General features: G+C 53.1%; 6 protein-coding genes across 6 annotated transcripts; 3 read left to right on the forward strand and 3 right to left on the reverse strand.

The window, feature by feature from the left end:
* Window positions 1–299: 299 nt before the first annotated feature.
* Window positions 300–7,724, reverse strand: EV422DRAFT_519800 (uncharacterized protein). Its single transcript, XM_053069617.1, has 15 exons — window positions 7,340–7,724; window positions 7,091–7,256; window positions 5,740–7,032; window positions 4,921–5,682; window positions 4,517–4,842; window positions 3,493–4,455; window positions 3,352–3,438; window positions 3,178–3,287; window positions 3,049–3,119; window positions 2,602–2,968; window positions 1,762–2,536; window positions 1,576–1,705; window positions 1,347–1,501; window positions 762–1,280; window positions 300–697 (listed from the first exon to the last, which is right to left on the reverse strand). Exons 1-15 carry the CDS (start codon window positions 7,520–7,522, stop codon window positions 545–547), a joined length of 6,060 nt encoding a protein of 2,019 aa, XP_052928222.1. The 5' UTR covers window positions 7,523–7,724; the 3' UTR covers window positions 300–544.
* Window positions 7,725–7,875: 151 nt separating this feature from the next.
* Window positions 7,876–9,534, forward strand: EV422DRAFT_519805 (ribosomal protein L4 domain-containing protein). Its single transcript, XM_053069618.1, has 3 exons — window positions 7,876–8,234; window positions 8,415–8,693; window positions 8,776–9,534. The coding sequence occupies exons 1-3, from the start codon at window positions 7,925–7,927 to the stop codon at window positions 9,210–9,212; spliced, it is 1,026 nt and encodes a 341-aa protein (XP_052928223.1). The 5' UTR covers window positions 7,876–7,924; the 3' UTR covers window positions 9,213–9,534.
* On the reverse strand, window positions 9,535–12,223 carry EV422DRAFT_519807 (uncharacterized protein). The gene is made up of 5 exons (XM_053069619.1): window positions 11,964–12,223; window positions 10,837–11,879; window positions 10,691–10,774; window positions 10,526–10,609; window positions 9,535–10,453 (listed from the first exon to the last, which is right to left on the reverse strand). The coding sequence occupies exons 1-5, from the start codon at window positions 11,967–11,969 to the stop codon at window positions 9,775–9,777; spliced, it is 1,896 nt and encodes a 631-aa protein (XP_052928224.1). The 5' UTR covers window positions 11,970–12,223; the 3' UTR covers window positions 9,535–9,774.
* A 147-nt stretch (window positions 12,224–12,370) lies between these two features.
* Window positions 12,371–14,338, forward strand: EV422DRAFT_317177 (succinyl-CoA synthetase-like protein). Its single transcript, XM_053066242.1, has 6 exons — window positions 12,371–12,520; window positions 12,813–12,928; window positions 13,012–13,128; window positions 13,204–13,780; window positions 13,850–13,971; window positions 14,044–14,338. The coding sequence occupies exons 1-6, from the start codon at window positions 12,448–12,450 to the stop codon at window positions 14,068–14,070; spliced, it is 1,032 nt and encodes a 343-aa protein (XP_052928225.1). The 5' UTR covers window positions 12,371–12,447; the 3' UTR covers window positions 14,071–14,338.
* A 2,077-nt stretch (window positions 14,339–16,415) lies between these two features.
* EV422DRAFT_493418 (kinase-like domain-containing protein) lies at window positions 16,416–17,333 on the forward strand (the record flags this gene model as incomplete). The annotated part of the gene is made up of 1 exon (XM_053067674.1): window positions 16,416–17,333. One exon carries the CDS (start codon window positions 16,416–16,418, stop codon window positions 17,331–17,333), a length of 918 nt encoding a protein of 305 aa, XP_052928226.1.
* Window positions 17,334–17,495: 162 nt separating this feature from the next.
* On the reverse strand, window positions 17,496–18,813 carry EV422DRAFT_519815 (ribosomal protein L10-domain-containing protein). The gene is made up of 3 exons (XM_053069620.1): window positions 18,682–18,813; window positions 18,003–18,556; window positions 17,496–17,919 (listed from the first exon to the last, which is right to left on the reverse strand). Exons 1-3 carry the CDS (start codon window positions 18,707–18,709, stop codon window positions 17,812–17,814), a joined length of 690 nt encoding a protein of 229 aa, XP_052928227.1. The 5' UTR covers window positions 18,710–18,813; the 3' UTR covers window positions 17,496–17,811.
* Window positions 18,814–19,355: the final 542 nt, after the last annotated feature.

Consider the following 19,355-nt stretch of genomic DNA (forward strand, 5'->3'; position numbering starts at 1 on the left):
TCAAGATCGAATCTATCCATTTGCTCCTCGACCAGGTCACAGGAGGAAACTATCCTTGTACTGGAAGGCCAGCACGATGATAGCAGACAAGCTACCGATGGGCCTCAGCACACTGGGAAATTGTTCTTCGCTATTTGGCGCGGAATGCATTTAAAGCTCATTAGTGTACTCATTTTGAAGCCAAATCAACACGGGGTCCTTCTTACTCGGTCCCAGTCTTTCGACCATTTGCTTCTCAGATTCTGGAGGCAGATCAATTACCCCAAAAATCGGAGTTTCGATCGTGACTAGGACTTCACGCGACACCCGTCGAAATGTCATTTCCGTGTCGAAATATCCGTCTGCACTGCGTCTCGGTCATGTCAGACTTGATGAAAGATTGGACACATATGCCAGATTGATATTGAACTCCATGAACGTAGAGATACTTCCAAAAAAATTGCCCGGAGTTCCTCTGACTGTACTACGGAACTCGCGACAAAACTATGTACAGAACTATATGATACAATGCATATGGGTAAAATGAAACGCCAAGGAAGACAACCTAGCCTTTATACTTGTCTTCCATAGACGCTTTCCGACTTGGGTCCATACTATTTTGCAAACCCATTAGGGTTTTGGATACCGCCTCTGTCGCTCCAATCATGGGTCGAAGGACGGCAACAGGGACCGCCCGAATGACGGCGCGTACAGTGCCCTGTAGAGGTGAGAATGGTGAGAATCGCATCACATCGACGTCGGCACCCGGAGCAATGACAAACCTGTGTGCCCGTGTTCTCATAGACTTCTGTGGGCACCGCAAGAACGGTCCTTGCGGCAGTAGCGACGTTGCGACTCAGTCCTTTCCAACCGAGCTCAACACCTTCCCGCATATCCAGCGGCTGTTCCGAATACTTGCTGATCTGGTCGGCACTCCCAGATGGGCCAAAGCCATATTCGGTGTTATCGCCGTTGGATCCGCCACCCTCACCACCCAGTATCTCATCTGCCTGCTCAAGTAGTACTTGTGTGCCAACGGCGAGCTTCGTGCCCATCTTGATGGTTTCTGTCGTAGCGGCCTTCGCGAAAGACTTTGCACCCTTTTGCAGGCCTCGCAATATCCGGCCGTCCTTTTTGTACTGTTCGATGGGGAGGAGAACGAGGTCCGCGATGCCGGAACCGAGATTGACGATTGACTTCACCCCGGTGACGCCCGACGCCATATTAGGCAGTTGGGTGTCGCGAATGTGCGGTAGCCATTGTTTGAAGATACCATCGAGAATCCTGTCGAAGCCCTTCACCTGGAATCATGAGGAGCGCTCAGTCGACGGAGACGCATGGATGGAAACACGCATGTCCGTACTTACCCCTGTCAGTCTGACACCGCGTAAGTTCATTAACGCGCCTTCCAAGGGGAAGAAGTTCAAAATCTCAATGAAATTTCCGCCTTTCAGATTGGCGTAGTCTACATGCTTGGGCTTGTAGTCAATCTTCAAGGACAACGGTTGTATGTCGCAGAGTTCTGTATGGATATTGGATCTCATGAGCTTCCCATGACATGGTTTGCAAGCAACTTGGACGATTCTCATGACTTACGGAAAAAGGTATTATCGGGTGCTGGTGGCCCAGGAGGAGACGGAGGGAAGGGATGCTCATACGTAAAGAAACGGATGAGGCAAGTCAAGGCATCTTGATCCACATGCATGCGCAGAGGGAGGAGTTCGATCTGGAGGACAATCCGGTCAGCGGGCTTGTGCGAATGGGGCCTGCTTCATCACTCACATTCAATCTCAACTCCTCGTCGCCATTTGGTTCCGGTATCGGCCTCACGCTGCTCAAATTGACCTTGATGATCTTGCTGCTCGTCTCCCGCGGTGCAGCGTTCCCTTCCGGTCGCATGTAGGAGAGGAACTTTCTCCACCTAGACGTGGACAGGTTGTCGATGATCTCAAAGTCCCTGACATTGACATCAAGCTCCCACGCCGTTTGTGCCGTCGCAGAGTATGTATCATAATTGATGTTGACCGCGTATGCGCGGAACATGATTTGCGGCGTCTGCGTTCGCACGAGTTCTGCTACGGATGTTGGGACTTTCCGCCGCCTTGTTCCCTTCGACTTCTTTTCCTCTTGGGGCCGCGACGAAACGCCAGTAGCGGTGCTGTATTCGCTGACAGTATCGTCGTGGTCTCTCCAATTATCGAAGGTCGCGGATGATCCCTGCTGCAAAGTGGGTAGGAACTGATGCGCGATCTCAAACGCATTGTTTTCGATCGGCACGCCAAGTTCCGTCGACGATTCTCTCCAAAGAGTGGGCCTCATCATCCCATTTTCGCCAGACGGTGAACTGCCCGCAGACCCAAAACTCGCTGCTCTTTGCATTCTATTTGGCGGAGTGTGGCCATGATCACTCGGGGGTTGATGAGGTTTATCGGCTTTTTGAGCGTGGCTCCTCTGGAATACGAAATCGCGATGAGCCTCCCAGTCATATCCATCGTAGATGTTCCAGACAATGTCGAGATCATGTAAGCGAACGCGGAACATGCTCTTCTCGCCTCCCCTTCGTGAGCAATATAGAGTGAGCGTCATATGAGCAGACGAATTCTCAGCCATACTCTGTCGTACCGGTTGCCTTCCATATTCCGCTTCTCAGCAGCAGCAGACACCTGCGCAAAGTAATTCTCCGTAATCGTGAACCCCTTCTGATCGCCAAACACCCGAGTCCGTTCATTCTCAGCATTCCCTCCTTGTGAGCTCTTCCCAGGGCTGCTCCCGTGTGGTCTAGTGATTGCCGATTCACCAATACCGAAATCGAAATCATCAGACGTGCCAGGAGAGAAGGATTCGCTTTCCGGGGAACTGCCATCAATGCTGCGGCCGACAGACATGTTGTCGATAGACTCCATCTGCAGATCGTAAGAATCTCTCCGACTGCGAAGCGATTCCGCTGAGCGTGATTTGACACCGCCAAATACGTCTTCTTCGAGACTCGCTACGTTTTTTTGTGGGAACACGGGTTTAAGCTGTGATAGTACACGAATGTCCATTCATAAGAATCTGGTTTTACAGTACCTATAAGATCATCATGATTCCCCGATAGCATAGTAGCAACCGGCTCCGGGTGCCTATTAACAGGCGGATTCCTGCGCAGTCGTCAGCCATACGGTGCATGGATGCCATATATCCTGCCCCTATACGTACTCAGTGTCCTCCGAGCCTTTACTATCGCCAATGTTCTTGATCAACGAAATCAGAGTTTGAAAAGAGTCGGCACAAGTGTCCAGGCTGAGTTGGTTGTTGGTCACATCTATCTGCAAAGTGCAGTGTCAGAAAGATCGAAAGAGCCACCTGCCGGCTGCGTTGAAAATGACTCACTTCCAGCGACGGACTTATGCTTCCGCTGTTGGTCCGCAGAGATAGTTCCAGAAAGTTGCATGCCAAGACATGTGCGAAACCAATGTTCTACGGAATTCTGTGTTAAACACCGTATATCATGCCGAGAAAGGAGCAACATACCGTCCAATGTTTCTTAGTGTGCATGAAACCACCCAACGTCTGCAACTCGACTTCCTTCCGCTTACTGTCGTCTTCAATGGCGAATATGCATGCGTTGTACAACAACACCTTCACGCTGACAGTGGGCGACTCTGGTATCAAATCGCAGGAGATCTTCACACTGTCAAGGACCAAAACCGCTCGCGACGGTATGTCGACCGGGCTGTAGTCCACACAGCCGTCCAGTAGATTGACATGCAGCTTTGTGAATCTGCTCGCCGTGTCGACCAACGCGACCTCTGGGGGCTCTTTGAAAAAGTTGCCGAGGTCGCGGGCGAGTGGGAGGACTGCAGCGGACCGTAAGGTGAAAGCGTGCAGGTTGAACGATGCCCAAGTCTCTTTCATATTCAGCTCCTCGTCGAATTTTAGAGAGAACGATACCGAGAGCATCTGTTGCGGCTGTGACGCATGCGGAAGGGTGCGATCCAGGCATGGTGAGGGCGTTTGCTCTGCTTTTGATGTTTTGATCACCGACAGATCCTGGGCGTCGATCCAGATATACGTCGTGGGCTTTCCCTCGTGGCCGTTGACGACGAACAGGCGGAGATCTTCCGCGTCCAGTGTGTACATCAGCTGCTGGTCTGGATCTGGCTTCTCCTCCGCATCGGCTGCGTGTATCACCGCGCTGAAAGCGTTCGAGTTCACTATCAGTGTCATCGTCGAAGGATCGCGCCTGACAGGAGATTTTTGAGACTCTTGTGAGGTTGTATACGATTCGGGAAACGTAGTCGATGTATCAGGCTGACGAAATTCCAAGACGGGTATTAAGGGCATGGAGAGTCCCAGAGGGGGCGCGGGTATCTCTGTCTTGGCCGACTCTTCCTGATAAGGTGCCAAAACGCTCAGCAGAACCTGCAAGCCATCGTACGCATCCTTCGTCAAGTTCACGCAACATGTTGGGACATATCCATCGATATGTACTAACTAAACCAGATAGATCAGCAAAAGGGTACTGCCACAGAGCTCACAGACCAACGCAACCTACCGACTCCTGTATAGCCCGCTGCTTAAACCACAAAAGATCCTTATCTTCACTACTCTCGCCCTTCCGTTTCGGACTGCCTGCCGATTGTTTGCCAACATCCAGCCAGCTCTGCAGTCCATAAGGCGATAGATCTTCCTCACTGCTTTCCCTATTGAGTGTAAACCCTCCACTTGCGGCGTGAAGATCGAGGGAAGGTCTCTCGAGTAACTCATCGCATACATGGGACCGAAGGGTGACGTCTATACTTGGTCGGCTGTCGCCTGTTTGTCCTAGAGGTGAGGTGGTGGCGGACTTATCCATCAACATGAATGGTTGAATGGTAAGACCTGGATGAATCATAAAAATCCGTCGTGAGCATGAAGGTCCTACGCTTGAGGCCGACCCAAGGGTGCGAAAGGTAATACCTGACGGGCTGGCTCTCGAGTTAACAAGAGCAACGCCACCGACTTCCCAGGACAGCGACCACCGCCTGCTCTCATTCAGGCCGTGCGTTGAGCAGGTTCCTAAAGGTTGGTGCAGCGACCCCAGACTACCGCGCCTCTTGCTCGTATGTTCCGTCACCTCCAGCGACGTGGATACATCGACATCGATGAGATCGAGGAGCAAGCTATCATAGGGAATAGAGGACGTCGGCTCTGCCACGTTCAGCCAGCAACGTAACAACGCGATCTGGACCTGGAATGTCCGGTTCCCGTTGTCCATGTCCAAGCTGCTGTTACTCCCAGCTAGGTCATCCATAATGTTCCCGACAGGTGTATCGTCGAATGGAGACGAGCTAGTATACCCTTCCCCGGTTGCTTCCGTATCAACGGTCTTCACCAACCTCAAAACTCGGTTGATGGCTGCTGCGTTGATATACACATTGACCGGTGCAAGCTTCACGGAAACTTTTGGCGATGGCCGTATGTGGGAGGAGTGGTCCGAAAATGAAGCTCTCGATGCCTGCAGGCTCACGACTATTGCACAGGAGCTCGTCTCTCCTACGACGGGCGACCGGACATCATTCCGCAACGTCGGCATGGCCTTCGAAGGCTTATATATGGATGACGCGGGTATCACCGGTTTCCCAAGTTGCGCATACAGATCTCGAATCTCGTCCGTATTTGCCCCCACGTCAAACATGACTATTGGTTGATAGGAATTCGGAGTCGATTTCGGTCCTGCGTCTGAAGTCCTTTGTTAATCAACAGTCACCAAGCAACGGCCCTAGAGCGGTGACATACCAGTATCCTGCACCCATTCTGAGAGTCCAGCCTCAGCAATGTAGAGCTCAGAGATATCGTCTGGAGACCGGCTCCTCCTTCTCCCGCGTGGAGCTTTCCCGTAAGCTGCCAGAATGCCATGGAGGGCAATCTTGATATGATCCGCGCCTATCAGTTCTCCAAGCATCACGTCCACCGACAGCTTCCCGGCATTCAGTCTCGTGTTGACTTTTGTTATGAAGCTCCGTGATAGATCAGAATGCAATACATCACGCCTGCCGCTGAAATATGTAATGAAGAACATCGATTCGTCTATCACGGGCGGCGCTAAACTCGTCACGAGGTAGAGATGGGCATGCGCGGTCCTGATGTGTATTCGGAGAGACTTCGGAAGTGGCGTATCGCTGTTGTTGACAAATTCCCCAGCAGCCGGATACCCACGACTTCCCCAATCCTGCTGGATATCACTCGGCGGTGAGGAGCTTGACATGGACCTATGCTTGCGAGAGAGGTTCGACATGTTGATATCCTCGCTTCCTTGTTCAAACTGCCGGCTTTGTGCTAGTATCAGTATGCTTTCTTGCAGTGACGAGACCATCTCCATCAATATTGAGTGGTGGTATGGCAATATAAGGGCGCATATCGAGAATATTGAGATGTCCACCTCAACACGCGGTCGGCGTACAGGCATATTTTGCCGTAAGTGCTGATCTGTGTGATTGCCCTCATCGATGAGTATCCGGATCTCATCATCCGGGCTTTTGGCTGTCGATGCAAGGACTGCAGAGAAGCAGAATGTTGGCTCTCTTGCTGGCATGTTGGGTTCTGCCGGAATACTTTCTGGATGGAGCTGGTTTAAGCTAACGGTCAATCCAGAGAAGCGCACGGTTTTCACTTTGGGAGCCGATGGTAGCGACGCGTTCGATACGTCGGCTTCTGGCGTTTCGTCCTGGAACGCCAGCGAGGATAGGTCGAAGTCCAGGTAGTATATATGGGGACCGCTTCCCGGAACGCCTTTTGCCATCGAGTGTGGTGACGAATGACAAAAGCGTAACTTCGTATTGCGAACTGTAAACTTAACCTTCGCTAGGATCTTGTCGATCACTCCGGCAAGCACCTGTAGACCCTCTAATCCACCAGGTGGCACCCCGCCGTTCGAGAAGCTCGACGCGCCGGGATCGTCTGCACCAGAACCTTCAGCTCCTCCGCTAAATTCGTCGTCATCGGTAGCTTCGCTACGGAGGAAGTTCTCGGCGAAATGTATCGAGGACGACATGATATGGGAGTCGGACATCTGCGATGACTTGGAGAGACCTGTAGCGCGGTATCAGGATCTAATTGCAGGATCCTCTGCACATGATTGTATACAAACCATTTTCCGGGTCGTCCGCGACTGAGGCAACTTCGATATTTAATCCATCTAATTCCAGAGTGCAGCTTGAGTTGCTCAGGTCCTTCCATGGTATATACGCCTGAATACTCTTGATGCTTCCGCTCGTGACGACGACCGGCAGGTCAGCTACGAGATCATTCAGGACCTAAAAGGAAATCATTAAAACGAAATCATTCTCCGTGAGCATCTAAAGGTTCACTGCTGTTGAAGTCATTGGCGATCTCTAACCTCTAAGTTCAACTCCAAGTCCTTCAGGACCACTTGTCCCTTGCCAAACTCGACATCCAAATTTTCCAGGTCGATTTCAGCCGCGAGAAACTGGCCAATCGCTCGCTTCAATAGGAACTTCAATAGCCGCTTCTGAAGTCCTTGCGGCACGGACCATCCGGAGAACGGCCAAAAGTACGACATAATGTCTCCTCCCTGCTCCTTTTTGAACGAGTCGGTATAGACTCAATCGCCTCACACCCAAATGCTTCAGGTCCTTCTCGAAGTTAATGAACTTTTTTCGGCTGAGGAGTTTGAGCAATGGACCGTAGGAAAACTCTGGTTTGAAACTTTACGATGGGTCTATCGAAAGCCCATGGGAACTTTTGAGCAGATTGAACAGTAAGTGCGGAAGTGGGCGATGGGCACGCGATGGAGAGTCATCACTTTGCAAACTGATGACGCTCCGCTTCCAGCATTTATATCACGATCACATGACCTTCTAGGTCGTCTTGAAAAACTCGTATTCCCTGCAACCACCTCGACAACAACGCCTGCTGGCATCCCAACGCCGACCAATTAAGTGCTCGGGACAACCTGCAGACAATGACTGCAGTAAGACCAAGCATCCGGCTACGCCCAACCTGCCTACTACGGCAACCGTCGATTAGCGGTGTAACTGCACCATGTCGTTTTTCCCGACAAGCACTAGCGCTATCACAAGCGATAGGGCCATTAGCATCGTCACGCCTGCAGTTTTCCACCACACCCAAATCCCGCCACCCAACAGCAACATTCAATCTCGAGAACCCTTACGGAGTGGAAACTCCCACACTGCTGCATCATCTTACTCCGGTGGCTCGCGGAGCTGATACGCTCGATCTCACAGACGTACCTTCCTTCGAAGACATAAACAGTATGTATCTTGGGACGGAAGATCTGCGGACTTTCGGTTCGGGCTGGACGAGTGGCGAGCGAACCGAGGATAAATGCATCGTAGCTCTCAGGTCCGCTGGGTGGATCCGCGATAGCCCGAAAGTCCGAAACGAACATTTGCAACATCAAAGCACTTTACTTACCGCCCTCGTTTTCCCAGACTACTACTGGAAATCCCCATCAATCCAAGCATTCCTGCAATCCTTCTCAACAGGTCAGTCGGTCGGTCTCATCGAACTCGACCGTACGGTCTTTGGAGCCGACCCGCGATCCGATTTGCTCGCTCGCGCACTTCGCTACGAAGAGAGTTGGTTGGAACAGGGAACGGAGAGCACAAAGGCGTTGGGGCAGGTCCGTGGATCTACGAGGAAGGCGTTTCCGCAAAAGGGAAGGGGAAAAGCACGTGTGGGAACTGTTCGTGCACCACAATGGAAAGGAGGTATGGCGTCGAACCGCGGGCCAAGAATTCGAAGTATTCCCATTCCAGAGAGGAACTGACGAGTCTAATTTGATGTACACAGGTTACAGAGTACACGGCCCCCGCCCGCACGACAAATCCACCGACATTCCCCGCAAAGTTTACTCCTTTGCCATCCGCTCCGCCCTCTCCGCCAAATTCCGCCAAGACCAGCTCCTCGTCGTCGACAGCTTAACCCTCGACTCGGACCTCAAAGCCACCCTAATGGAGAAACTGCTCGCCTTATCCGTCAATAACAAAACCGTGTATTTTATGTACGGCAACGAGGAGCCCGAGGAGCTGCTGATCAAGGCCGCGGGCAAGTTCAAGAGGAAGGAGCCGGTGCCAAAGGCGAAGGGGTTTGCGGGTCTGCCGGCTGAGAAGCCGCTGTTGGTGTCGAGTGCGAGGGAGGTTTCGGTCACGCCGTTGTTGAGGAACGAGATTTTGGTGTTGGATAAGGCGGCGGTGGAGGTCTTGGAGGAGATGTATCACCAGGAATAGACGGGATCTTTGCCCGGGAAACGGCCGTGATGATAATGGAGCGGGTATGACTCTGCTCATGGTCGTAATGGCCGTGGGAACACCGTGCACACGCTGGACAGGGGTTGCAATTCGTCCGCAGGGACCACGAGGACGTTGCCCCTATAATGGCACGGACACGCTGTTTTCTGTCCGAGCCAGCCTTGTCCTGCGATGGAGGATACTTCGAAGCCCAGCCTGGCAGATATAGGTCGCAACGACACCAGCTCCCCTCACGTGTAGATATGGAGCGCTTGACCGCGCGTATAGATTTTTATTACACATCTCCAGCATGCATAATTCATATCCATTGCAGTGTCTAAAGATCTGGTTTCTCTGATGGACTGGGTTGCACCATCGTGGTTGCGTCCAGAACCAGGGGTATAGGGAGGTGGGGAATATACTACACATTCTCCGACCAGGTGCGGGGGCGGGTAAAGGAGCGGGACTCTTGGGAGTGAGAGCGGGCGGTGAGAACCACCAGGATACAGCGACAAGTAAGTACTTTGGCGGAGTTAGGCAGCCAGTTAGAAGGGGTGAAGTGTCACGATGGTGAATCTTGTTGGTGCTCTTGCTGATGCGAGTGCACATGTTGTAACTCTGCGGAAGCGTTCTCGATTGTCATTTGAGGCATGCCCATGTTGCCTGGGCCGCCCTGATTAGCCACGCTGTGAGCTGCTTGTTGTTGAAGGTGGGCTTGTGCTTGCGCGTGAGCGGCCGTAAGGAAGGCCTGTACGCCGGCTTGCACCTGGGCGGGGGTGGGGGTATTGGTCAACGTCGGTGGGGCCGGAACGCCAGGTAGTTGAGCGGGTACAGCTGAGCTCGCGCCGTCAGGGTGCATTCCCATGTTTTGCACATTGGTGCCGGAAGTGGCTGCGGCGGCAGCCTGCGCAGCGCCGACGAGTGCAGCGTAAAGGGCTTCCTGTATAGGCCCTGGTAACATTTGTGCCACCGCCGCCGCTGCTGCAGCGGCAGCAGCCGTGGATGGTGCACCGCCGCTGGCTGGATCTTGGTTAGGTACATGTCCTTGCAGATGCTGTTGATAGGAATGCGGTGATAGTGGTTCCTGCCGACTGCCCGAAGCATGCGGCGACATTGGATGAGCTAATGATGGACCTGGAGTCGATCCTGATTCTGCCGGATGATTGTTGTGATTGCCTGGCACACAGTGGGCTCGCTTGCCCTCGGAATCCATACGTTCGTGTCTACGAAGTGCATCTCTCCTGCAAAAAATGACCACATCAGAACGGGCACAAACTGCTGCGACCGGCCATTTCGTTCAATTGTGTAATTACCTGGCAAACTTCCGTCCACATCCGCTACATACATGTGGCCTCTCGCGAGAATGCGTTTTCATGTGCCGGTTCAAATCGTGGTTCCTACGGAGCGCAGGAGATGTGTGTCAATGATCGTAGCTTGGGCAGCGCGGTGTCTTTTGCGACAGTGACATGCTAACCTACCTCGTGAATCTCAGATCACAGACTGTGCATTCGAATGGCCTGTGGTTTTCATGCGTTCGTAAGTGGCTTTTAAGATTGTAGTGGCTATAATGGGGAAGTCAGTCAGTGAACATTCGACCCCACAAACACGCTCTGCGGATACTCACCGGCTGAAGCTTCGCTCACAATGCGTGCAGGGATACCGCCCGTCCTTGCCTGGGACGACCTGATCTGCGCGCAGGGAAAAGTCCGAGTGCTTGCCGCTTGTGGGCGACACGGAGCCCTGTGACGACCGAACTGATCCATCGGCAACCCTCGAGGAATCGCCCGTCGCTACAGCTGCAGCAGCTGCTGCCGCCAACACGGCCTCTTGTAAGGCTTGTGGGGACAGGGAATAAGGGAATTGGGGAACTCCCGGCGCCATCGGCTGTAAAGCTCTTGTCAGCAAAGACGCGAAAGGATCCATCGTTGTCGTAGCGGCAGCCAGTTGAGGATATAGAGCGGCAAGTTGTGCGGTGAGTACACTGGAATTCTGCTGCATCGCCACGCTATTCTCCAAGGCCTTTTGCTGACTACTCTGGTTGCCTGCAGCAGCCGCCGCGCTGCTAAGTAACATCAAACTATTCGCTGCTGCAGCTGGGTTGTTGGCAAAGTGAGCAAGCAATTGCGCCGTTTCGTCTCGATGATTCGGGAAAGCAGGGGCCATCATCTGTTGCAAATCGGGCATCGCGGGTTGTTGGGGAGCGGGAGGTAGCGACTGTGCTATATTCTGCGAGTTGGCCGCCGCTGCACTTGCCACGTTTGCTGCGTTTGCTGCATTCGCCGCGTTTTCTGCGTTTGCCGCGTTGACAGCTGCGTTGACAGCAACAGCAGCGCTTGCTACAGCTTCTGCTTCCGCACTACTTTGTTCCGCTGTTCTGCTTTCTGCGATCGACTGAGTAAGTTGCGCCGTGTTTGGTAGAGATAGTTGCCCCTGGAACTGGTGACTCGCTAGCAAAGACTGAAGCGCTGCTTGCGCGGCCCGTAGAAAAGCCGCGCTCTGAGCAGCGTCCACTTTTGGCTGAAGGCTTTGATATGCAGCGCGCTGCTCGTCCGCGTTTTGTTGCCCGGCGAAAGCAGAATGCTCCCCAACCGACATGGGTATTTCAGGATTAGCATCACCGGAATCCAGCTGATTGTGCTGGACCGCGCGTTCGTTCCCCTCTGGTTCCTGCAAGTGAACGTGTGAATGATTTGCTTCGACACAGACACGAGAGCCCTGAGCTCCCGTCAACGAGACATCAGCGCGACCTACCGCCATGCTCAACACCTAATTCCGTTTTAAAAAGTGCAGTGTATAGTGCCCTCGGAAAAGATGGGCCCTCTACTGGAATTCCGACCAAAATAGCGCGTAAAGACGAGGGACGTCCAGCGATACGCGAGAGTTTGGGGTTTGGAAGCTGCCTGCGCTAGGACCTGCGTGTTGAGGGTATCTTGCTGTTCCAGTACTGGTGTTTTTTCGGTGGGAAAAGTGTGTTGGGAAACGGGGAAGGTCGCAGAGGTGCTAGTGGCGGGTGGGGCTGGGACCTGGCGCAGTGCGTTCCCTTTCTCATATCTTCCGGCACCGGCATTTAAATCGATCTCAACGCACGTGACACAGACCCTCCCAGATTTGTATGCTACGCTCACGTGTACGAGAACCGGCAAGACGCCCACATGGAGCTTTGAACAAGCCCAAGGAGCATCCTCGCAACGGTCGTTTACCTTCATCCCCGAGAAGCAACCTGCAAACGATCAAGATGGTTCTGTCAGGAGTAAGGCCCGCCGGCATGGCCACAGTCTGCAAGCTCATGAAGGCGCAAGGCGCCCCTGGTAAGTGTCAAGTCATTCACGAACTTCCACGTCTCGGGCAGGGGCCTCCAAAACTGCATCGCGATCCCAACCGCTCCTTGGGGTACCGAGTTGAATGGCATCTGGCGGCTTTCGGAGGAGGGAAACGGCAATATTGATGATGGAATCACACAGCGTTGGGGAGGTTGGGGAGGTTGGGGATGGTATTGGGTGCTCGGAAAGGCCGCCATCGTGAAGGCGCGAACTGGGGAAACCGAGCTGGAATCAGACCGGGAGAAGGGGAGCCATACTGATGGCGTGTGGTACATATCAGTTCTTTCTAGGGGTTACGCTGTGTCCGCTGGGTCTGGTCTTTACGACAAGACCGCCATGAACATGTTGATCAACAAGCACACCAAGGTTCTCACGCAGGGTTTCACGGGAAGGCAGGTCGGTTTTGCGTGTTCACCTGGGTTTTACCGTAAAGCTGTAGCATTATACTCAACACACAGTGTGATGCATCCGTCGAGTAGGGTACTTTCCACTCCCAGCAAGCCATCGACTACGGAACGAACGTCATTGGTGGTGTCAATCCCAAGAAGGCCGGAACCACCCACCTTGGTCTGCCCGTTTTTGCCTCGGCAAAGGAGGTCCGTGGAGGGAATGCAAAGAGTTGATGGAACATGGGAAAGAAGGATACGATGCTAATACGAAATATCACATAGGCTATGCAAGAAGCGAAGCCCGATGCCTCCGTCATTTATGTCCCACCACCAGGCGCGGCTGCGGCCATCATTGAGGCTATTGAGGCTGAGATTCCTTTGGTTGTCGCCATCACCGAGGGTATCCCTCAACAGGACATGGTCCGCGTGATGAAGGTGTTGAAGAACCAGGACAAGACCCGTCTCATCGGTCCCAACTGCCCTGGTATCATCAAGCCTGAGGAGTGCAAAATCGGTATCATGCCCGGACACATCCACAAGAAGGGAAAGATCGGAATCGTCTCCCGATCCGGAACCTTGACATACGAGGCCGTCGCTCAAACAACTGCCGTCGGACTGGGTCAATCTCTTTGCATCGGTATTGGTGGTGACCCTTTCAACGGAACCAACTTCGTTGACTGCCTGACCTTGTTCCTCAACGACCCCGAGACGGAAGGTATCATTCTCATTGGAGAAATTGGTGGTTCCGCTGAGGAGGAGGCTGCGGAATTCTTGGTGAAGCACAACCAGTCCCGGGCGAACCCCAAGCCCGTCGTCTCGTTCATTGCCGGACGTACTGCTCCACCTGGAAGGCGGATGGGTTAGTATTCGCAATTTTCGTGACAGTTGATACTTCGGATCACCAACGCTAAATGTCGGAACCAAATAGGTCACGCTGGTGCCATCATCGCCGGTGGAAAAGGTAAAGCGGAAGACAAGGTTGCTGCTCTCGAGGCCGCTGGCGTTCATGTTACCCCATCCCCCGCCCAGCTCGGTGTCTACATGGAGCGGGTATGTTCATGCCGCACAATTCCTTAATGGTGCTTCGAAGATCATGCGTTCTGACATCTTTTTCGAAAACAGGCCATGAAGGAAGCCGGACTCGCATAAGTTCTATGTTGAAACCCTACTCCCGATACCAACGGAGGAGAACGCAACATCCGTTACTCCCGTCTCCCATCAAATCCAGGATAATAGCCGTAAAAAGGAAACCCGCATTTACCAGATCCTGTTCGGTTCAATTGATCTCTTCCCTTCTATCTACGTTCCGCCTATCATGTTATATTAGAGATTGAAAAAAAAACTCATATTGCATCGTCCTTGCGTGATTCCGGCGCTGATTGTGATTCGCCTCATTACGCAGTTGCTGTGCCCAGATCCAACCACGTGGGTCATCTCCGTGCGGGATCTCATATGCTGGGAGGGAAGCTCAGCACCGTGACTCCATGGGATAGAGAGGGCCGGATTCCTGGAAATGGACAATCCAGCGTTCCCCTTGGCGTTCCGACTCTTCTTCCTTCATCACTCGGGCTGGACGTGTGATACTCTACAGCTGTGCGGATCGCTCTAATCAGTACTGTGCGTCCGAGATCCAGGAATGTCCATCGAGAGCTGATCCTCGAAAAATCGCAGATCCTTTATTACGCTTATGGGGGAGACGTGGGCAAAGCAGGAGGAATGGAGGAGACGGTGAAGAACGGTTCTGACACGAAAAGTTGTCGTCGAATTTTGTGCAATGGCGAGTTTAACATCCCAAGACGTCCCTTACCGAGAATTTCCTGACGGGGCGCTTGAGCGGCACGGGTGAAGGGTGACCGAGCCGAAGCGATCGGTCGAGTTGATAGAATGTCTGGCCGCGGGAAGCAACGGCGCAATGGGGTAACTGGTGAACTGCGGGCGAGTAGCCATTTTTTAAGTGCATGGTAGTGGAGGACGTCTGTCAAAGAGTTGCGTTTGGGATCACGACTGAGCTTGGAGGGCAAACGTAAATTCGACAGCGTGCAGTGGCGATGACCTCACTGGTCTGCGCCGCGTCCACGGGAAATTCCGATGTGAATCTGTGTTCGTTCTCCTTCACAGATTCACACATGCACGTACGTTACGACGATGATGCGCTCTGCCCCGAGAAAACGTCGAGATGATGCTGACAGATCGATGTGAGATGTGATCCTGGGTAAGGCCAAGATGAAAGACGGACCCTTGCTGAGCCAAGAGACGCCTGTTTGCATTACACAGCAACCCTGAATGCCCAGTGCGGTGGATCTGGATCCAGTGTAGGTTCCTTGTTCTCGTTGAACTCGCCTCGCAGCACTCGCCTCGCTGGAGCCTTCGGAGCAGCCCCCATCTCCCGTGCTCATCTTTTACATATGTGCCCCGGTGCACGAAGCACTCTGCCTCCCCAAGCTTTGCCAATTTCCATCACCACGGCCCTCTTAATGAATGCCTCCCGGGACCGGGAGCCCGTAAAGTCGATAATGTGGGGGAACAGTCAGAGATCTGGCACATTAGAAAAGAACGACGCTGTGAAAATAATCTTGCCGCGGCTCTGAGTTCGCACTGTGCCCGGGGTTCCCAGCAATTATTAAAGCTAATAGGGCTTCTGGCCTTTCCCCCACCTCCGCGCACTTACCAGGGCGAGGTGTCAGGGTTGTTTATGCCGTGCAGACGTATGTGAAGGACATAGAGATCCACGGACATCGCCTTTTTCCTCCGCGTCATCGGGGTTTTCCCCCCCCATCTCAATCCATCGCATCGGCTCGCCAGCAATTGACAAGCGTGATTAGTTTCGGGCCGGGGGACTGTGCATGCATCATGTAGCTTTCTAAGCTTATTGAGGAAGAAACAGGCTCAATTCATTAAGCACAAATGAACGAAAAAAAATTCCTATATGGGCCTTCACAAATATATATAGCCGCTTAAGAATGCTCGCATCCCTCTCTTCCCTCATTGCATCCTCAGAACTACTTCATCGCTGTCAACGTCTTCACTCTGCTTCACTCATAGCATAGCTTTCTGAGTCGCAACCATCTTCGCAAAACCACAACACACATATTATCTTCATCGGACAAACGTATTTCGAAATGCCCGCACAGTGCATTCGCGGTCCCAATGCGCCACCTACCCAGGGTCCATACGGACGACCAGGTTCAAGTCGCTCCGGACCGTGTTCACTTGAAAAAGGCGCTTTCTACAATGCGCACGGGCTCGCTATGGCCTGCCCGCCGTCGCCGACGTCTTCAACTTCCTCGTCCGATGACTCGAGCTCATCTTTTGATTATATCCCGCGCTCTTCGCCTGCAACATACCAAACCGAGTCGTATGCAAAGCCAAAACCTCCTTGCCCGCGGCTCATGCTCGCACAGTCTCAATTCCGCGCGAACATCGCGCACACAACGGCAGCAGCTGCTGAACAAGCGCCTGCGCCACCACCTCCACAGCACCGCGCGCATCAAAAGATGCGATGGCACCTCCCATTAGCCTTCCTCGAGCAATACGGCACGGTGAAGGACAACCTTGGATCCGGCGGCAGCGGCCACATTTTCTCCGCAATCCGCCGAAAAGACCGCAAGGAAGTCGCCGTCAAGATCCTCCCTCGGGCGTGCGTTCCACCGAACGCTTGGGTCCGTGACGCGCAATACGGACGTATACCCCGCGAAGTCGCCGTACTGAAGAACGTCAAGCATCCCAACGCTATCGACTTCTTCGACCTCTTCGAAGAGGATGATTTCTTCCTCATCGTCATGGAGGTGTTCGGCGGGTCCTGGCGTGCCTCTACCGTGCGCTCGTCGGATCCCAACCCACTGCCGTTGGCATGCCGGCCGGCGCGCACACGAGCCATGGACCTCTTCGAACTCCTCGAAGTGCGTCATCTCAACGAAGACGAAGCCCGCATCATCTTCCTGCAAGTCGTACATTGCATCGACCACATGATCTCCACACATCACATCGTCCACGGCGACATCAAAGATGAGAACATCCTCATCGATTGGACAGGCGACGAGCCGCTTGCCAAGCTCATCGATTTCGGAGGTACCATCGACGTTGCCATGAGGAGGATGTGCGGGCAAGCAGACTTCCACGGTACCTTAGAGTTTGCGCCACCCGAAGTCATCCTCGGCCAGGCTTACGATCCAGAGAAGGCCGAGACGTGGTCGCTGGGTGTTTTGCTCTACGGGATGATCAACAAAGGCCACGGACCATTCGCATCCCCTGAAGCCACGGCGTTCGCTGGCTACCGTGCGATACCATGCTCCGCTAGCTGCTCAGATCTCATCGCTAGCTTACTGCAAAAGAAGCAACGATATCGAGCTACCATTAAAGACATTCTCAGGCACCCTTGGCTCTCGGCAACCAAGCCGCGTTGCCCTGTTTAGTGTTAGGTTATCCCCTTTCCACCACCACACCCCGCTCAGCATAGCTTCCGATCCAGTCCTTCGTCGGGTTTCTTGTATAGAGAAAGATCACGGCTTGCACCCAGCCACAATCCACCACCTTCCGTTGCATCTAACATCACTTGTACGCATGAACCCCAATTTTGCTCCATGATTGCATTTAAATTAAGAAGATCTTGCATACGCCCGTCCATCACACTTCATCTAGCCTACTGGCAGCTGTGGTATGAAGACTCACAAACTGAGCACTTTTACAAGAAGTGAGACTAAAACAGCTGATCGCATGAACTAGACGAGTTCAGACACTGATCTATGAACTGCTCTCATCAGACAACTGTGTGTTCAGGTAGGGACCAGCGTGCTCCAGGATTGCAAGGTTCCGGAATTTGTAGTGCGATGAGTGTGCGAGATGGTAAGGCAAATGAGGTGAATGCCGTTCGAAAAGGTTCGCCCAAAAAATCTATGCCATAGCGTCGGCGTCTGGCTGTTCAATCTCTTCGAACTTTCCGTTTGTCCAATGGGCTATCAGCTGGACATGGAAGTCGGCTTGTTGAACGAAGAAGTGTTTCTGTGGGGCATAAGCTGTAAGCCGGAAATCACAAATCGCACACAAGCATTAAAGTGGAGTCCACCGGCGCCCATGAAGCTTACCAGGAGCTGTGCTTGTTCCGGTGTCAGAACGTCTCCCTCCTTGCAAATCGTGTGCTCGCTTCGTAATGTGACAACACCATTTACAAGCGCCGTTGGCATACCCAACGACCTCAGTTGGGGCTCCATGTTATGAGGAAACCCGTCCTCGCCGCGCATGACGGGACCCTCCGCGATGGTAACGGTCTCGGTCGCAGTGCAACCGCTCCTCGCGTAGTCCTTCTTCCAGAAACCATCAAAATACTCCTTCACTTTCGCCAAATCGTCGTTCGAAAAGAGTAAGCCGACGTTTCCGACGAGTTTGTCGGCAAGAAGGTGCAAGTTGTCTTTCTGCTCGTCCTCTGCTGTTGTTCCCAGAGCTTTGGCCATCACCCGCACACGGCCAAAGAAGAAGCGGTCGTTGGAACGCTCATTGCGAACGTCCTTGAGGAAAGTATTCCTCATGTTCTCCACGGAAAAGACATAGACGTGGTCATGAGAGTCCAAAGCTTCGCGGATCTTCGTAACAAGCTCTACTTTGTGATCTTTCGTCTTCTTGTCGGTCTTGGTCAGGTTGACTATCGTCGCAATTGCCAAAGAATTGGAAGTGAGTAAAAAGAACTGGGAAATGCTTGGCACCTGTTTTCCCCGCCGACAGAGCGTGCAGCGGGACAGACACAAGATACAGACGTCCAGTACTCACCCACTTTCACTCTCTTAGACTTGGGCATTCTGCGTTACTGACTTATGTGTAATTGACGTTGGTTCGCAGGTTGTTGCAGCTGAGGAGCGAGAAAAGAGGGAAGCGACAAACGAGATCTGCGGTGAGCATCACGTGAGCGCCGACTTGAATTCAAATTCTTCAAGGACCTGTCTTTAAATTTACATTCTGTCGACGGTATTCGACAGCGTGCAGGGTGGCTTAGGTTATGAGTGCCGATCCGCAATTCAGGCCATTCATTTCAATCTGGCAGAACTTAGCTCTAAGAAATCTCCGTCGTAATATTTTCCCTTGCCGCAAAGTCCAACGATGTCCGGCGCTGGTCGAGGCGACGAGGCGAAAGGTTCGTTTTCTCCCGGTTCCGGTGGGTCCATCCGAGTCTATGCAAGCACACTGCTAACCAAGCATAACAATCTCTACCCAAAGCTGAGCGCTCCGTCGTCGGCTCTCCCCGAGAGTCAAACGCACAATTGAGTGGTGCAACCCCAGCAGCACCAAGCATCGGCACAAAAGCCTCATCAGCAGCAGATGTATCTGAGCGCTCAACACCAGCCCCAGCAGCAGCGGCTCTAACCCCGGCCGCCCAAGGAGGTCGACAACAACACACCCGCGCTCCAACGAGGGCTGCCACAGCGCAGGAGGGAGCGGAGGAACCT

This window comes from Fimicolochytrium jonesii (assembly GCF_025526975.1).
Source record: "Fimicolochytrium jonesii strain JEL569 chromosome Unknown EV422scaffold_4, whole genome shotgun sequence".
Lineage (NCBI taxonomy): Eukaryota > Fungi > Chytridiomycota > Chytridiomycetes > Spizellomycetales > Powellomycetaceae > Fimicolochytrium > Fimicolochytrium jonesii.

Excerpts from the sequence above, each read along its gene's own strand:
- EV422DRAFT_519805 (XM_053069618.1), top strand. The coding sequence starts at position 7,925 with ATGACTGCAGTAAGACCAAGCATCCGGCTACGCCCAACCTGCCTACTA. Across the intron at positions 8,235-8,414 it reads TTCCTTCGAAGACATAAACA|ACTACTACTGGAAATCCCCA; the intron begins GTATGTATCTTG and ends TCGTTTTCCCAG. Across the intron at positions 8,694-8,775 it reads TGCACCACAATGGAAAGGAG|GTTACAGAGTACACGGCCCC; the intron begins GTATGGCGTCGA and ends TGATGTACACAG.
- EV422DRAFT_519807 (XM_053069619.1), bottom strand. Across the intron at positions 10,610-10,690 it reads TGTGATCTGAGATTCACGAG|GAACCACGATTTGAACCGGC; the intron begins GTAGGTTAGCAT and ends TGCGCTCCGTAG. Across the intron at positions 10,454-10,525 it reads TGTGGACGGAAGTTTGCCAG|GAGAGATGCACTTCGTAGAC; the intron begins GTAATTACACAA and ends CATTTTTTGCAG.
- EV422DRAFT_317177 (XM_053066242.1), top strand. The coding sequence starts at position 12,448 with ATGGTTCTGTCAGGAGTAAGGCCCGCCGGCATGGCCACAGTCTGCAAG. Across the intron at positions 13,129-13,203 it reads TTTTTGCCTCGGCAAAGGAG|GCTATGCAAGAAGCGAAGCC; the intron begins GTCCGTGGAGGG and ends AATATCACATAG. Across the intron at positions 13,781-13,849 it reads TCCACCTGGAAGGCGGATGG|GTCACGCTGGTGCCATCATC; the intron begins GTTAGTATTCGC and ends GGAACCAAATAG.
- EV422DRAFT_519800 (XM_053069617.1), bottom strand. The coding sequence starts at position 7,522 with ATGTCGTACTTTTGGCCGTTCTCCGGATGGTCCGTGCCGCAAGGACTT. Across the intron at positions 4,843-4,920 it reads CTCGAGAGCCAGCCCGTCAG|GTCTTACCATTCAACCATTC; the intron begins GTATTACCTTTC and ends TGATTCATCCAG. Across the intron at positions 698-761 it reads ATGAGAACACGGGCACACAG|GGCACTGTACGCGCCGTCAT; the intron begins GTTTGTCATTGC and ends TCACCTCTACAG.
- EV422DRAFT_519815 (XM_053069620.1), bottom strand. The coding sequence starts at position 18,709 with ATGCCCAAGTCTAAGAGAGTGAAAGTGG. Across the intron at positions 18,557-18,681 it reads GTCTAAGAGAGTGAAAGTGG|TCAACCTGACCAAGACCGAC; the intron begins GTGAGTACTGGA and ends TTGCGACGATAG. Across the intron at positions 17,920-18,002 it reads CGGAACAAGCACAGCTCCTG|AAACACTTCTTCGTTCAACA; the intron begins GTAAGCTTCATG and ends TATGCCCCACAG.